The following is an 18,232-nucleotide window of genomic DNA, read 5'->3' as shown; positions in this document are numbered from 1 at the left end:
TTTTTTGATAATTTATGTTTCCTAGGAATTAATCTGTTTTATCTATTTTATTAGCATTAGGTTGTTCATAATATTCACTTATATTCCTTTTAATTTAAGTCTGTAGTGTTTGTGGCGATGTCCTCTCTTTTGTTTCTGGTAAGTTATGTTTTCTTTTTTCCTAGATCAGTCTCACTTAAAAATTTATCCTTTTTTTGTCTTTAAAAAAAGAATAGGCCGGGTGCAGTGGCTCATGCCTGTAATCCCAGTACTTTGGGAGGTTGAGACAGATGAATCACTTGACGTCAGAAGTTTGAGATTAGCCTGGCCAACATGGTGAAACTCCATCTCTACTAAAAATACAGAAAACTAACTAGGCGTGGTGGCGGGTGCCTCTAATCCCAGCTACTCGGGAGGCTGAAACAGGAGAATAGCTTGAACCTGGGAGGCGGAGGTTGCTGTGGGTTGAGATCGCAACAGAGCAAGACTCCATCTCAAACAAACAAAAACAGAAAAGCAGTTTTTCCCCCTATAATTTTCCGTTTTCTATTTCACTGATTTCTACTTTAATCTTTATAAATTTCCTTCCTTCTGGCTACTTTGGGTTTATTTATTTATTTATTTTTATTTTTTGAGATGGAACCTCGCTCTGTTGCCCAGGCTGGAGGGCAGTGGCAGGATCTTGGTTCACTGCAGCCTCCACCTCCCGGGTTCAAACAGTTCTCCCTGCCTCAGTCTCCTGAGTAGCTGGGATTACAGATGCCCCGCCCCCACCGCTAATTTTTGTATTTTTTAGTAGAGATGGGGTTTTGCCACGTTGGCCAGGCTGATCTTGAACTCCTCACCTCAGGTGATCCACCAGCCTCGGGCTCCCAAAGTACCAGGATTACAGGCGTGAGCCACTGTGTCCAGCCTACTTTGGGTTTAATTTGCTCTTGTTCTAATTTTTCAAGCTTAGATTATTGATTTTAGACCTCTTTTCTTTCCTAAGTGTTTGAAATTACAGATTTTTCTCTAAGCACTTTTTGAGCGTCATCACATAAATATTGGTATGTTGTGTTTTTGTTTTTATTCAGTTCACAGTACTTTCTGATTTCCCCTGTGGGATACATTATTTGACTTTATTTATAAGTATGTTTTTAATTTCCAAATATTTGGAATTTGCTAAATTACTTTCTGTTGCTGATTTCTAATTTAATTCCATTGTGGTCAGAAACCATACTTTAAATAATTTCAGTTTTTAAAAATTCAGTAAGACTTGCTTTATGTCCTAGCCCATGGTCTATCCCAGAGAATGTTCCATGTGCAATTAAAAAGAATGTGTTTTCTGTTGTTGGATGGAGCATCCCATAATCCATAAATGGTTAAGTAAAGTTGGTTAATAATGTTGCTGAAGTCTTCTGTATTTTTTCTGATTCTCCATGTAGTTCTTTTTTCAGTTATTAAGAGTCAGCTATTGAAACCACAAAACAAAATTTCTGAATTGTTTATTTTTCTTTTCAGTTCTATTACTGTCGTTAGGTATGTTTAAATTTATAATGTTATATCTTTCTGATGTATTGAAACGTCCCTTTTTGTTTCTAGTAATTTTTTGTATCTTAAAGTCTATTGTCTAATAATAGCCACTCTAGTTCTTATAGTTACTTTTTCATGGTCTTATTTTTTCCCATTCTTTTGCTTTCAACCTATTTATGAATTTGAATCTAAGATGTTTCTTTTGTAGACAACGTATCATTGTGTCTTATTTTTTAATCCAGTCTGACTATCTGCATGTGAATAGGATGTCCCAGTGCCTTGTTTGCCAGGTTGGAGGCTCAGCTCCCCATTGAGCCTCCATGATTTAATTTTAGTAGTAATAGGATAATGAAGTAATGTTTGTTTTTTTAAGCAAGTAAAAACTTGTTGAATCTCAACCTGTTTTAGGTTGCATTAACTGTAAATAAACTTGCTGTGTTCATCAGAATTATGTCCCTCTTGATTAAATCATATTCTATGATTTAAGAAATTCTTAAGTGTCAAAATGAAAAAAAATGTTTTTAGTGGGCAAAGTAGTTATTTCGAACAAGTCCATGTGTTTGTAAGAAATGAACAAAGAATATGATATATATTGTTATTACCAATAGATTTATTTGTAATGAGAGTTTACTTAGGATTTCCTTTTAAATTGAAAGACTTAAACAACTCAGTCCTGCTAAAGGTGAATTCAGTTATGTGATACAGCTCATCTCATGTGTCCTCTGGCAAGTTTAGAAGTATGTACTTTGAAACCTCAACCAAAGGTTACCTGACCAAGGAATTTTGTGCCAATATCATATGGGCCAACGCCCTTTGTTTTTAGACTTCAGATAAGAGGATAGAGTGATATAGAAAGTTAGTGTACTCAGGGCTTACTGTATCATTTTCTCCCTTTTCATCACTATGAATAAGTATGGACAAGTTGCTTTAATCTGCTAATGGAAGGAAGGAGCATTCTGTATTCCCAATTAAGGGAGCAAGTACAGGAATGGGAGAAAAAATAGTTTATTTTGATAAGGGTAGAAAATAAAAAAGATGGAGCAATCCTAAATTACTCACAAGGTTTTAGTCTTTATAACTGAAAGAATTATAATGCTATTAACAACAGGAAAGAAATGAGGGATTTGCGGGGTGGGGGGGCAGTTGTGATGTTTTAGTTGATTTTGAATTATTGTTGTATTAATTTAGTTTGTAGTAGTTTCTGTATTTTTAAAGATGCCAAAGCACGTTGCAACTTTTTAAAAACAGCTTTATCAAGATATAATTTATATACCATAACATTTATTAATAGCTTATAATCAGCATATCATAAAAAGTCATTATATGTTAGTGAATTTAGTATATTTACAATGACAAACCATTACCATAATTATCACTACCGTATAATTTTAGAACATCTATATCACCCTAAAAAGAAACCTCATTCCCATTCCTACCTCCAGCCCTAGGCAACCACAAATCTCTTTTTCTGCTCCATATGCTTTTCTAGACATTTCATGTAAATGGATTCTTAAGTGTCAGTATGCATTCACTGAACATAATGTTTTTGAGGCTTTTTTTTTTTTTTTTTTTTTTGACAGTGTTGCTCTGTTGCCCAGGCCGGACTGCAGTGGTGTGATTGTGACCTCGGCTCACTGCAACCTCCACCTCCTGGGTTCAAGCGATTCTTGTGCCTCAGCCTCCTGAGTATCTGGGATTATGGGCGCCCACCACCACACCCGGCTAATTTTTTGTATTCTTAGTAGCAATGGGGTTTGTATTTTTTTTTTTCCCCCAGAGTTTCATCCTTTTATTGAAGCTTACAATTTCACTGGACTTTTGGCCCCAAATGAAAAAAAAAATGCAAATTAAAAAAAGTATTGGCAGGGAGAGGTGCCCACTGTCCCCTGGAGACTGAAGCCGAGCAGAGCATGGCAGGCAAGTGAGGGCTCCCAGCCGCGGAGGCAGAGCCTGGCCAGAGAGGCCCAGGGAGCAGATTTGTCTGAGCAGGGTCAGCCCCAGGCAGTTAGAAGTTAACATACAAGGATTTATGGGTGTAGCGGAATCCAAGCCACTGGTCCCATGGGCAGATCTCTCTCATGCTTGGTCAGATTCCACTTTGGAGAAAATGGGCTCGTGTGACAGGATGGCCTGGTGAGGGAACACAGGTAGTAACGGTAATGGGCCAGTGAACACTCACCACTGGCATCAGGGTGGAGCTCAGCTGACTGGACACTAACTCCATTACAAGAACCTACTCCTGGTGCCAGGCTGTGCCACTCAACTGCTCATGGCCATCAGGACATTCAACTTCCATCCTCTCCTCCATCAGGCCCCTACCTGTGTGGCGTCAGCCCCGGTCCTCACTATTTGGTGGCTATGATGCAGGACTCTCAACCCGCTTTTGGAACAGTGTTGCATCAAGCAAGGGAGAATGTTCTTCTAAAGGGACAGGAAAAGAAGAGATGTCCACGTACTTCTCTCACTCTAAGAAGCCAGGAAAGGTCCCTGGTGCACTCCACTCTCCACAGATGGGTTGAGTCATAGCATCCGAGAAGCTGTCATGGTGATGAAGTCCTTGAAGCCGAGCCGAATGTTGCCTTGTACAGCTGTGTCCTTCTCCCAGAAGGCCTCTGTCAGCACCTGCAGCTGGGTGCATACCTGTATGAAGCGGTCCAGCTGCATGGCAGGACTGGCAGAGCATGGGCAGTAGCAGGAGACCAGAAGCTGGGTGAACTGGGGGCTCAGGTTGTAGCCCATTTGGGACAGAGCTTGCTGCAGCTCTGTGTAGCTAACGGAGCCCGAGTGGTCCCGGTCATACTGCTGGAAGAGGTTCTTCCACTGCTGGATGAATTTCCACAGGGCTGAGAAGCCGTAGACATCGATATGGCCTGACTTGGTCTTGTCAAACATGTTTATCATCATGAGGCAGGTCTCATCATTGAATGAGGACCAATTGCAGTTGACCAGGGCCTGCTTTAGCTCCTTCATGGAGATATAGCCACTATGATCTGAGTCCACCGACTGGAACCAGGAGTAGGCCTCAGGATCCACATTGGGAGGGGCGCCACCCTGTCCATAAGGCCCAGGCTGCTGGGCACCATAGGAACTTGGAGGTGGCTGACCATAGGGGCCCCCTGGAGCTGCACTGCCATATGGTCCTCCTGGAGTTCCAGAGGGGAACATCCCAGGATTGGGGTATCCATAAGGACCTCCACCAGCTGGTGGTCCATAAGGCCCTCCAGGGGCAGGACCCTCATAACCACCAGGGGGTAGCCCACTGCCATACTGCCCTCCACTACTGGGGGGTCCAGGGTAGTAGCTACCCGGAGGGACTCCTGGTGCTTGTCCTGCAGCTCCTGGGCAGCCCTGCCAGTTCGGATGGCTGGCCATGGCGATTCTGACGTCACACGCAGGCAAGGGGTCGGGGTTTGTATTTTTAGTAGAGATGTTGGCCAGGCTGGTCTTGAACTCCTGACCTCAGGTGATCCACCCGCCTTGACCTCCAAAGTGCTGAGATTACAGGCATGAGCCACTGCACCCAGCCCTGCTTTGCACTTTTTAAAAAGGAATTTTATAGCCAGCAGTAGGGGGACTATGTACTTAGTACATGTGAGCCATGTGGGTAAATTATGTAAAACCAGTCAGTGTAGGAAAAATATATATATTGAAAGAGTAGTGATAATGTCATAAAATTGTTTTATTATTGTTTATTATTCATCTATAGAGGTTTACCTTGCTAAACATCCGCTGACATAGGATATCAGTATGTAAAATTTACGACAATTTTTAAAGTGGAGTTGCTGAGGTAGAGATTTTTGTTAAGAATCTTTGCAGTATTTAAATTGGAAATAGAATGAACCCCATTGATTTCATTTTGAATTGACAGTTATTCCATAAATTGAGATTTTATTTCACTATTTTTGTCAAATGAATTTGGATTGTAGACTAAAGAAATGGTCATCTACCCCCATTAGTTAGCCTTGATGATCTTGATCAAAACTAAATAATGCATGTGAGTGACAGACCTAAGTTATAGATGGGGAAAAGAGACAAGTGATGGAAAAGGTACTGTTGCCACTAAAAGTAGTTTGTCTATTGTAGTTCTGTAGATATGCATTTATTTAAATATTTACAGTGAAACAACACTTCATATTATTACACTAACTTGATTAATGTAAATGTGAAATTATCCTTATTGAAATCTTTCACTAGATATACAGTATCAAAGCCTAATTTTGCTTCATAAATTCCACTTAACGTGTCTTAATTTGAAAATCACCCTGGTTAGAAATCAATAACTATTTGCATTTTTCATAAGGGGTCACACTTGAAATAAATTAATAATAACTGACATAATCTGGATTAATCTGAGAAACATGTAGAAAATTTATGTACATGCCTCCGTATTTTCTGCTCAACTTTTCCCTTCTGTATACCTTCGCCATTAGCTTATAAAATACTGTCTCTTGGTTCTTTTCTGAAACTGAAGCAATTTAGTAATTGATTCACATTTAGTTATTTAGGGTTTAAAGTATTGCTTTTGTCCAACACATTGTCATTTGAAAAGAGGACTACACATTGGATACTGCTTAACTAAAAGGAATGAATCACTAATGGTAGATGTTTGTGTATGTGGTGGGAAGGGAAATAGGTGCAGAGCAAGGAATTTAGCTCCTCCTCCTGTTTCCTAGCTAGATTTAATAATACGGATATATTAAGGAGTTTGTCAAGTACTGTTGAAAATAGAATAAACTGCTGGAAAGATAGGTGTTTTCTCATAGTCTTAATAAAGCACCTACTTTAGGAATACCTCATTTGGGTTCACTTAGTATTTGAAATTTGGATTTATATTGATTGTTTTACTATAATTTCCTGTGCAGTAAGTAAATGTGGGTGATTTAAAATATACTCCATGATTTTTACTCCGTTCTCCCCTATTTAAATTGATCCAAAAGGATCCCTGTTTTATATAACCTTGTGCTTAATAAGGAATTTTCTGTTTTTTGTTGTCTTCTTCTAGGCTGTATTCATCACCAAAGAAAAAACTTACACCAATGCAGAAATCGATTAGTCCATTAGTTTGGTGCAGGCAAGTTTTGGATTACCCAAGTCCTGATGTTGAGTGTGCTAAAAAATCTCTTATCCACAAACTTGATCAAACTATGTCAGGTATGTCTATAATTTTATTTGTAAATTCATCTCTTTGCTTTCTTTAGTCAAAAACCATACATGTTGAGCAGTGTGTTTTTAGGAAGCAATTCTTTGCTTGGAGCATTTTTCAAATTTCATTGTTCATACGGTCATGAGAGTTTTTCCCATGTTCATATAACCCTGGCCTATCATTTACTTAATAGCTTTTTAAAAAATCTTGTTTTTATTTAGCCTCATCCTAAAGAATAATATCCATGAAATAATGAATTTCGTATGATAAGCTGTTTTTTAAAATACAAGTTACGTAACTATTAAAATATAAAATGTCTGGTGTTGTATAAAATCATCTCACATTCCACTCCTTGGGGAAACTGATGTGGTAGAAAGATACAAGCGGAGAACTACAGAGACCTTGTTCTCACTGTAGCCCTTAATTGCTCTGTCACTGCATTATTTGATTCTGTGAGCTCGGTTGTCTCATAAGAATGATGAGCCTTGAAAGGTAATTTTAAGGGTTAAGTGTTATGTGAAAGAGCCTAGCGTGTTTTCTGGCTAACAGTAAGTGCTAAGTAAATGTATTCATTTCCCTTGTTATGTAAAACTAGTTGGCATTTTAGGTTTAAACTGCTTTTATGCTCTTTTGTTTAATAGCATTCACAAAGCTGACAAAATGTGTCTGTGGCTATTTATGACATTTAATGTAGCATGCCAGTGTGGGCAGAAATGTAGGAAAAATATTGTTTATTTCTTCTTGTATTTCTCCGAGTCTGTTTTATGACTCTTACTGTTTTATGAAATACTCAGATAGTAAAAGATGGATGCATGATTAGTTTTGTTTTTGTTTTTCTGCTTTATATTTACTTGGCAGCCATGTACTTAAAATTACTTATTTTGGCTTTATTATAGAAAACAATATGTGCCTTGTGGTTAGACTTTAAGCTGAAAATGGTCACAAGAAGCAGAGGGGACAGTTAAAGTGGCATACATAAAATGAAGTTTATTTGGCTATAAGGGGTAGTGGTTATTACATGCAAATAACTTATGGGATGTTATTACAGAGGTTCTGAATCTGGGTCAGTTTTGACACTAAAGTATTACTTTTCCTCTATGAAAATAAGCCGTTTTGTTTTTGTTTTTTTTTTGTTTTTGTTTTTGTTTTGATACGGAGTTTCGCTCTGTTGCCCAGGCTGGAGTGCAGTAGTGCGATCTTGGTTCATCACAGCCTCAGCCTCCTGAGTAGCTGGGACTAAGGTGCCCACCACCACTCCTGGCTAATTTTTGTATTTTTTGTAGAGATGAGATTTTGCCGTGTTAGCCAGGCTGGTCTCCAACTCCCGACCTCAGGTGATCTACCCGCCTCGGCCTCCCAGTCTGCTGGGATTACAGGTGTGAGCCACCGTGCCTGGCCAAAGAAGCACTTTTGAAAAAACAATAGCCTTTATGTGATTTTTAAAAAATGTTTAGTATGACTGTCAGCTTGTTTGTTTGAATTGTACCCTGGAGCTTGATTTAAGTTATATTCATAAGAGATTATGTGAAATAATGTAGACAAGCTAGTATACCATTTTAAATAACTTAACGTTTTCTGACCAAATTCTGGCATTAATGTACTACTTAATGCCACAGAACATTAAGTATGGAAATTTTCTGACTATGTATTGAGAATATTCCTACAGAAGGAGCATGACTGAAAGAAAAAAGAGTATTTCTAGAGGGCTAGGTGTGGTGGCTCACACCCGTAATGCCAGCACTTTGGGAGGATCACTTGAGCCCAGGAGTTCAGAACCAGCCTAGGCAACATAGTGAGACCCCACCTCTACATAAAATAAAGAAAAAAAAATAGCCAGGCGTGGTGTGCGCCTGTGGTCCCAGCTACTTGGGAGACTGGGGCAGGAGGATCCCTTGAGTCCAGGAAGTTCTTGCAGTGAGCCGTGTTTGCACCACTGCACTACGGCTTGGGTGACAGAGCAAGACCCTGTTGCCCAAAAAAAAAAAAAAATTTTTTTCATATATCCTAGAAACTGTTTTCAATACCCCAACTTAGAAATAATATAATTTACCATTTAATTAGGAATTTTCATCATTCAACAGTATGTATTGAGAATCTGCTATAATAGGCATTGTTCTCAACACTGAAATTATGGCAGTGAATATAATAGACCAAAAATGACTTACTTCTTGGAGCTTATATTATTATAAGAGGAGTCAGACAGTAAACAAATAAATAAAGCTCTGGCAAACTTTTTCTGCAAAAAGCCGGATAATAAACAGTTTTAGTCTTTGTTGCCTGTAAGATCTCTGTTGCAGTTACTCAGCTTTGCTCTTGTAGCATGCAAGCAGCCATAGACTATACATAAATGAGTGAGCATGGCTGTGTTCCAGTAAAACTACTTACAGAAACAGGTGGTGGACTAGATTTGGCCTGAAGGCTATTTTACCAACCCCTGGTTTAAAACGTCCTAAGGAGTACGAATTATTAGCAATTGGTGACTAGCAATTTGGACTTGAGGGATAAAAGCAAAGCTGTTGCACCTCAGAAATAGCAATTTTGAGTGAGTGGCTTTTTGCTTTATTGTAAGGAGGATATTAGGAGTGTGTAAGAGAGGCAGTTACTCTTGAACCATAACTAGATGTAATTAAGTACTGCATCTGTTTAACATGGTTTAAATTTTATAGCTGTATTCATAGAACGATAGCTATAGCTATAAATACAATGTCTATTTGAAATATATATGTTTAAAATTTTTTAAGGAAAAAAATTTGGCTTTTACAAGTTTGAACTTTGTAGTTGTAAGTCCCCCATTTCCCAAGGAGATTTTTTTTTTTTTTTTTTTTTTTTTGAAATGCACTGTTTTGGTAAGGCAGAACTTCCTAGGAACTTAAGTACTATATTGCAGCAGAACAGTTTCTACTCCTTCACACTCAGGTTCTCTGCAGTGCACTATCACTCGTTCCTAAAATTTTCTTCACTTGTTTCTTTTGACAGTGTATTGTCTTTTTAACCCTCATTTACCCTCCCTGCTCTTTTCTTTTCAGTCTTCATTGAAGGTTCTTCCTTTTCCGCCCATCTTTTAAAAATTGTCATAAAATTATATAATACAAAATTATCCATTTTCCCCCTTTAAAATGTACACTTCTGTGGCATTAAGTACATTCACGTTACTGTGCAACTGTCACTATCATATCCAGATGAACAGAACTTTTAATCATCCTATACTAAACTTTTTCATCATCCCATACTGAAATTCTTTACCCAGGTTAACCAATAACTTCCCATTCCCTTTGCTTCCTCTCTGCCTGTCTTTTAAGTTTAGGTTGCCCCAGGTCTCTCTTTTGCCTCATGTATATCCCTGTTTTGGTGTTTGCATCTGTTTATATCGTGTCTAGTATCACCTCTATTGAATCACATTCATTCGTCATATATTCAAATAATTTTTAATGCAAACCTGTTAAGTATCAGGCTTTGGGGAAAGGGTGGAGGTGGGGTGCTTTATAAAGAAAAATTAACATTGTACTGGCACTTACTGGAGTTTTATCATCTAGTAGGGGAAACATACTACAAATAATCTTTTTAGTGATATATATATAAAATAAAGGAATAAAGGTATAGTGCTTTGAGAAATAGGAATTTTCCCTTAGGAAATGATGTTTGACCTGAAACCTTAAGATTCAGAACAATTTAAGTGTGCTAAGAAAGAGATGGGGCCGGGCGCGGTGGCTTACACATGTAATCCCAGCACTTTGGGAAGCCAGGGTGGGCAGATCACCTGAGGTTGGGAGTTCAAGACCAGCCTGACCAACATGGAGAAACCCTGTCTCTACTAAAAATACAAAATTAACCAGGTATGGTGGTGCATGCCCGTAATTCCAGCTACTCGGGAGGCTGAGGCAGGAGAATCGCTTGAACCCAGGAGGTGGAGGTTGTGGTGAGCCAAGATTGCGCCATTGCACTCCAGCCTGGGCAACAAGAGTAAAACTCCGTCTCAAAAAAAAGAGATGGAGTAGAGCATTCCAGATAAAAAGAAAGGCACGTGCAAAGGTTCCATATGGGATGAAGCATGACATATATGAGGAAGTCGCTGGAGAAGAGTAAGGAAGGGAGAGATGTGAGATAAGGCCAGAAAGATATATAGGAGCCAGACTCTGTAAAGCCTTATAAGCCATGTTAAAGATTGTGGACATTATTCTTTTTCTTTTTTTGGAGACAGAGTCTTGTTCTGTTGCCCAGGCTAGAGTGCAGTGGTGTAATCTTGGCTCACTGCAACCTCCGCCTCCTGGATTCAAGCGATTCTCCTGCCTCAGCCTCCTGAGTAGCTGGGATTACAGGTGCCTACCACCACACCCAGCTAATTTTTTTTTTTTTTTTTTTTGTATTTTTAGTAGTGACGAGGTTTCGTGATGTTGGCCAGGCTGGTTGCGAACTCCTGAGCTCAAGTGATCCACCTGCCTTGGCCTCCCAAAGTGCTAGGATTACAGGCTTGAACTCCTGACCTTAAGTGATCCACCTGCCTTGGCCTCCCAAAGTGCTAGGATTACAGGTATGAGCCACTGCACTGGGCACCCAGCCAATTGTGGACTTTAAGAGCACTAGAAAAATATTGAAGGGTTTTCTACAAGGGTGTAGTGTATGTGGACAGGAAGGATGTCATCAATTTTATTTTGGAAAGGTTATTCTAGTATGGAAAGTAGGTTGGAGAGGGGCAAGAGTGAATGTAGGGTGCTTTTGAGGAGGGTTGATAATGATAGACTGTGTGTGCTGAATAGAAAGCGTAGTAGTAAAGGTGAAAGGATATAGTAATAAAAAGAGAATGAACCAAATATGAGGAAATGGTGGACAAGAATATCAGTAGTGATTTCTAAGTTGCCAGCTTCTGCGACAAGGTGAATATTGGGATCATTCTGGAAGAGAGACCTTTGGAAGAGAATTAGATGTTAATGCAAAGACCATGAATTGATCTGATATGTTGACTTAGATACATTTGCCATACCCAAGGGGAGAGACATTAAATGGGTGATGTGTATAGGTCTCAAACTCAGAGGAAAACTTAAGATTAGAAATATAAATAATGAGGAGTGTTTAGTATATAGATAATAATTTATGTTGTATGATTGAGATTCCTTAGGAGAAAGAATATGGCATAGAATGAGAAGATAAAAGGCTCAGAACTTTGAATGCTAGTGATTAATAACTAAGTAAAAGAGAATAAACTCCAGAGGAGATGGAGGAGGAGGAAAAAGATAGAATTTAGCAACTGTATTTCTGTACAGGTTGATAGTTCCAAGATCATGCCACATACTTCATACTAAATATATATAAAATATTGTTTTGTCTTGCATCTTGTCTCATGGTGAATATGTACAAAACTACATGGTCCAAATTACTGTACTGTCTTAACAGAAAACATATGTTCCTCCTCCCCAAAACCACTATTCTACCAGTAGGCAAACCAGACATTTCATTTCGCTGATTTCTTTTCTTTAGCAATCCTTTCCAGTTTTTAGTATCTATCCTTTTGTTCTTTCTTTTCCTTTTTTCTAGTCACCGTGTACCACCTAGTTCAGTCTAACTTATTTAACATCAAGATTTCCGTCATTTTTTCTCCTTACACTGATCGGATCATATCACGCTTGATAAAATCACTGCTACTAAATAGGTTTAGAAACCTACTACGTAGGTTTCAGACTTCTGAGGGTCTGGGTAAAACACATACTTTCCATACTTTCAGCATCAAATCAAGTTACTGCTCATCGTCTCAAGACTGCTTCAGTGCGTCTCCTTCCAAAAAGCCTTACCCAGTTTCTCTCAGTTGTAATGAATTATCCTAGCTCTTCCTTTCCATTGCCCTTTGGACCTTTATGATAGTACTCATTTCATTTTGCCTTGCAATTTTTGTTGTCTCTGCCTATGCTACTTGGCTACAAGCCTCTTAAGAGAGAGCACCATCTCATATTTCTTGTATATATTCTACAAAGTGCTCTTGCCAGTACTCATAAATATTGAATAAGCTGTGGATATTAAAATATGAAGGAAGGGGCTGGGCACGGTGACTCAGGCCTGTAATCCTAGCACTTTGGGATGCCAAGGCAGGCGGATCACCTGAGCTCAGAATTTCGAGACCAGCCTGGATGGCAAAACCTTGTCTCTACTAAAAATACAAAAAATTATCCAGGCGTGGTGGCACATGCCTGTAATCCCAGCTCTTTGGGAGGCTGAGGCACAAGAATCGCTTAAGCCTAAGAGGCAGAAGTTATAGTGAGCTGAAATCACGCCACTGCGCTCCAGCCTGGGTGACAGCAAAACTTTGTCTCAAAAAAAAAAAAAAAAAAGATTGAAGGAAGAAATAGTATTTTAAGTGTTAATTTTTTAAGTATGTGCATTTGATATCTTAGCCCTACTGTTCTATTTATTTAATTGTATATGCATAGCACAGTTTTTTTTTTCTTTTTTTGACAGAAGTAGTCAGGTTGGCTTTTTTTTTTTAAAGGATTTCCCATGTCTTGACCTTAAACTGGCTTCATAATAGTCGGCATTGCTTTAAAAAAAAAAAATCCAAACTTTGCAAAGGCTATTTAAACAACTTATTTCTTAGCTTTTTAAAAAAGTCATAGGTTGAGTGCAGTGTCTCACCCCTGTAATCCCAGCACTTCGGGAGGCCAAGATGGGAGGATCACTTGAGGCCAGGAGTTTGAGACCAGTCTGGGCAACATGGTAAGATCACATCTCTCCAAAAAATATATATATATTTTTTCAAGACGAGTCTCACTCTGTAGCTCAGGCTGTAGTGCCGTGGCACGATCTCTGCTCACTGCAACCTCTGCCTGCCCACTGCAACCTCTGCCTCCCGAGTTCACGTGATTTTCCTGCCTCAGCCTCCCAAGTAGCACGCAACACCATGCCTGGCTAATTTTTGTATTTATTTTTTTTTAGTAGAGACAGGGTTTCACCATTTTGGCCAGGCTGGTCTCAAACTCCTGACCTCGAGTAATCCACCCACCTCAGCCTCCCAAAGTGCTGGGATTACAGGCGTGAGCCACCATGCCTGGCCCAAAGAATATTTTTTTAAATGAAAAGTAATACGTTTGTTACAGAAAAATGAGAAAACATAAGTATGCTTTTATATTCCATTTATTTTTAAAGGTCACTCAGGATTGATACAGCAAGTATCAAAGAATAAACTTTCCAACATGGTAGAAGTGAATTAAGTGGCCGATAATCTGTTCAGGAGTTACTTTTCCTGCATTATTTTTGTTGTTTGGTGTGGCTACGGTTTTATTTGCATACACAATTTAAGATAATAGAAACAATTTGTTGGGATTATTATATTTTTCTTCCACTACCATAAGAATATTTTTCATTTAAATTGAGATAGATAATGATTTAATTTTCTAATAGGAAAACTTTAGAAATGAAATGTTAACTTTTTCTCAGTTATTAAATTTGATTTTCCCCTTCTCATTAATGCAGCTCTCAAGAGGCAGAATTTATATAATAATCCTTTCAACTCTATGAGTTATACAAGTCCTTACAGTCCAAATGCCAGTAGCCCATACAGCAGTGGCTTCAATTCTCCATCCTCAACACCCGTGCGACCTCCTATAGTCAAACAGCTTATACTTCCTGGAAATTCAGGTAAGGAGAAAATGATATGGAGCTATTAAGGACTGTTTTTTAGCTTGCACTGTATCAGAAAATAACATTCATCTGTAGTTCGAGTTCATTTTACTTATGAAACTTTTAACTGGCTAAAGAAAATGTCATTGAGGAGCAACTTAGCACCAGGTACTATATCAGGCACACATAAGCCAGTGTGTAAAATACATAAAATTTTTTTTAGCATGTACCTAAAAGTTTTTAAGTCTGGCTTAATTAAATGGGTTACAAACATGATTCTTTTAATCAATAGAGCCTTATTGAACAGCCTACCTGGGTTGTAAAAACGCCAGAGTTAAAACCTCTTTATAGGAATTTTAATAAATTTTGATACTGCAGCTAAATAATAGTATGAGGTTGGGGGTGAATGTACCAAAAGAGTGAGAGGGGCAGTAAATGATGTGGGAAGGCCAGATTTCTATAAACCAGGGAAAGAATGTTCTGCACTGGTTCTTTGTGTGAGACTGTTACTGTGTAGCCTACTCTTCAGGAATTCACCCATTCATTTACTCTTATTGTCGCTGAAGCTGTTGTTATGGCTGATTATTATAACTTCCTTAAAAATTAAGGTTAACCACCTCAAATTTTGACCTCTGCACTCCCTAGTCTAATGATCCTGCTCTTTGCTTAGTATATAGGTTGTTACTTGCTACTTACTTCACCTACGATGATACCATGTTAAAAAATTTAAACTGCAATATTTGTTTAAAATAGGTAATTTCGTTCAGGCATTATTTGAGCCTGACCTTGTAGTACTTTTAATATCATGTGCACTCTGCTCTTCTTTCATTGATAGTATAAAGATTAATTATTTTGTACTCTTCTTGCTCTCCTTACATGCTTTTCATGTTGGAGCTGACTGTTATGGTGAAGAATAATGGAAAACAAGTGTTTCAGATAAATCTGTAATAGAAATATTAGTGGCAATGTTGGGATTTTATTATTTAGTAAAAGTTGGTGATCTGATGAAAATATTTCATTAGAAACAAGTTAGACTTTTTTTAGATGTGTGTATTCTTTATCTCTCTGGTCTGTTTTCTGTCTTGGTTTAGAATGATAAGTACTTTTTAAAAATCTAGTCTTTTTTTTTTTTCATCACATCTTTCGTGCTTCACTACTAAACTTCAGAGAAATCCTTAGATCCCCATTACTAATTTGGTAAAGAAGTTTTGTAAAACATGGCATAATGTAGGAGAAACAAGCCTCATGGTCTTTGTTCCTAAAATCTCTAAGGAATCTAATTTTATTCAAATTACAGTTTTCTCATTTAGAAAAATGAGGGAAAAGATGATGGTGTTTGTTAATGACTGTGAATTCGAGTGAAGAAAACACTACATCATAAACTCATCTATTTATAGAGCAGTTTCATTGGCTATCTTGTGCAAGTTGAAATCCTTAACATATAGTTATTGAACACCAATTACTTTGTGTTGAAAGCTGAATTGTTACATAAGAGAATAGATAAGTTATACTTAGATGAAAATATGTTTATGCCATAACATATAAAGGAGTCTCAGTAGCCCTCATTTTTCTTAATGAAGTCAATTTCTAATTTCAGGGAATTTTTTAAGCAGAAAAGGCAGAACAAGAATGAATTAAAAGATACAATGTCAAGTTAGTTACAGTAGGCATTTATTCAATAGTTGCTTTACCAAAGTTTGAATTTTTTTTCTTTTTTTTAAGGTAACTTGAAAAGCTCAGACAGAAATCCTCCACTCAGTCCTCAGTCCTCTATAGATAGTGAGTTAAGTGCTTCAGAATTAGATGAAGATTCAATTGGATCCAATTATAAGCTAAATGATGTAACCGATGTACAGATTCTAGCCCGGATGCAGGAAGAAAGTAAGTATTCTAATTTTTAAGAGTTGAGGTTTTTTACTATTGCATAATTTTGTTGTATATTGAATATGTCTTAAAGTGTTGTGAGGATACTAATGTAGTGAAAGTAGAAATGTTGCAGTAGACATTTCAGAGGCTTAGTTGACATATGTACATGTTTATTCATCAACTTGTTTTCAGAGTCCATTTTTTCATAGAGCAGTTACGCTGTGTGAGGGACAAAGAATAGTATTTATGCTGCTCTGCTTCTATGACTGGTTTTCATACCCTGCATGTTACTCTGCACTGGCACTTACTCTTGTAATTGTTATCTGTTACCCTTTGTGTTTTTAGTGTAAACCAGCGTTTCTCAATTTTTTTCTTTTTAGTTGCTCCCCTAAGGAGCCTTGTTAAAAACTGTTTTTCCTTTTCACCCACAGTCCCCATGAAATCTTAATACCACAAGATATACTAAGTACTATGAGGGCAATATACGATTATGACATCTAGGAATTTTTTCACACCCCAAGAACCAATTTTTGCCTTCTTGGGAGTAAATATCTCCTCACTTGAGAATACATGGTGTAAACTATAAAAAAGACTGTTAGGAGAACATTGGAATTGTGACATTAAATTAAATGAAGCATGCGATGGTGCTTTGCAGAGTGAACCATGAAAACTTTTTAGGCCACAGATACCTTTGAGAATCCTATAAAAATTATAACTCCTTTTATCACCAAAATGTACATATGCACAAAATTTTTAATACTTTTTAAAGGGTTCATGGCTGCTTGCCCTGGTACTCATCTGAAGGTAGTTATTCTTGCCAATGCATTTCATTAGAAGATGCCATCTGCATAACTATGAAGTAAGAAATCTCTCTGAAGTAATTTCTTTAACCTTTACGGTGAAAAGAATCCTTGAAATACATATTTTGACAAGTCTTGACAGTTGGCTGAGGGTAATGGAGCATTGCTACAGTTTAGTTCAAAAACGTTCTGTTGTCTGTATATATAATAGGTTCTCTTTAAACATGTGGTAAGCTTTATCAAGCTGTAGCATTTATTAAGAAACTAAAGTGTTTCTTATTCTGCTGATTCACTTCCCATTTCCATACAGCTACCCCTAGGAAGATAGAAGGACTTAGTGCTTGCTTTATTTAGCCGTACAACCTAATAGCAGAGTACTCTTTTCTTCTGTAATTTTAATTAACTCCTCACTGAGACTGTGGTATTGTCAGCTGTTTAGGGGCTGGTTATTGTTGTGAATGTGAAAAAATAAAGAATGCTGCCTAATAGAGTAAGTTCTCTCATTTATTTGAACCCTGGCTTTTTAGATCCTAGTATTTTGTTAGAAGCTCAACCAGCTCTTTGCTTTGGTTTTGTATTGTGTTTTGGTAACAATAGAAGTTTTAGTCTCTAATAATTTTTTCTAAACCATCCACATGCATGAATATTTATTTTCCTGGTGAATACAAATAGTAATAAAAATATATGTGATAGTTCTTGAAAACTACAGCTTTTTTTTTTTTTTTTTTTTTTCTTAGAGATGATTTTCCTTTTTACTGTCTTTCGTAATGATTAGAAATGTAGAACTACAGATTTGGGCAGTTGCCTGGTCAAGGTCCTTCAATTTTAGATGACAAATGCAAGATCCTATAGTGATTGTGATTTCCTTAGGATCCCCTTGTTAGGAGAGCCTACATCGGGAAGTGGGTTTTTCTTTGCTAACAGTACTGTTTTCATTGGTCTGTTGTCTTTTGTTAGGTGACTTTAGTGCCATGTTGTCTATAACTAGACACTAAGTAACTTGTTGGTTACTATTTTGGTTCCCAAACTGACTGAAGGGCTGAGTGGACTCTAGGAATTTGTAGTTTTGAAGTTACTTTAGGGTGATTCTCATCCACTAGTTTGATGAACCATGTTGATAGCACTTTCTGTGTGTGAATACATGACTTAAGGATTTGAATACCACTTTATAACAGATCTTTTTGACTGGAGTGCTAATAGTTAGCAGGATGTGCTCAGAATATTACCTAAATTCTATATGTTTGCATTGGAGTTTGTTTCTTCATTGACTATGTTACGTATCAACTTTTTTTCTGTTGTTCTAGAAGCATCTGTACTATTTGAAGGG

At 37.7% G+C, this 18,232-nt stretch overlaps 1 protein-coding gene and 1 pseudogene across 2 annotated transcripts in view; one reads left to right on the top strand and one right to left on the bottom strand.

The window, feature by feature from the left end:
* The window catches only part of SLAIN2 (SLAIN motif family, member 2), a 124,118-nt gene that overhangs the window by 68,225 nt on the left and 37,661 nt on the right, over positions 1–18,232 (top strand). Inside the window, exons 5-7 of the mRNA XM_011973064.1 lie at positions 6,497–6,645; positions 14,093–14,257; positions 15,962–16,120. Of these exons, the coding sequence (XP_011828454.1) occupies positions 6,497–6,645; positions 14,093–14,257; positions 15,962–16,120 (473 nt within the window). The remainder of the gene's footprint in view (positions 1–6,496; positions 6,646–14,092; positions 14,258–15,961; positions 16,121–18,232) is intronic.
* Positions 3,268–4,872, bottom strand: LOC105534343 (annotated as a pseudogene). Its single transcript, XR_001005253.1, has one exon. The product of XR_001005253.1 is annotated as a peflin pseudogene (transcript).

Source organism: Mandrillus leucophaeus, unplaced genomic scaffold (assembly GCF_000951045.1).
Source record: "Mandrillus leucophaeus isolate KB7577 unplaced genomic scaffold, Mleu.le_1.0 Scaffold1337, whole genome shotgun sequence".
Taxonomy (NCBI): Eukaryota; Metazoa; Chordata; class Mammalia; order Primates; family Cercopithecidae; genus Mandrillus; species Mandrillus leucophaeus.
This window is presented reverse-complemented; position numbering and strand designations above follow the sequence as displayed.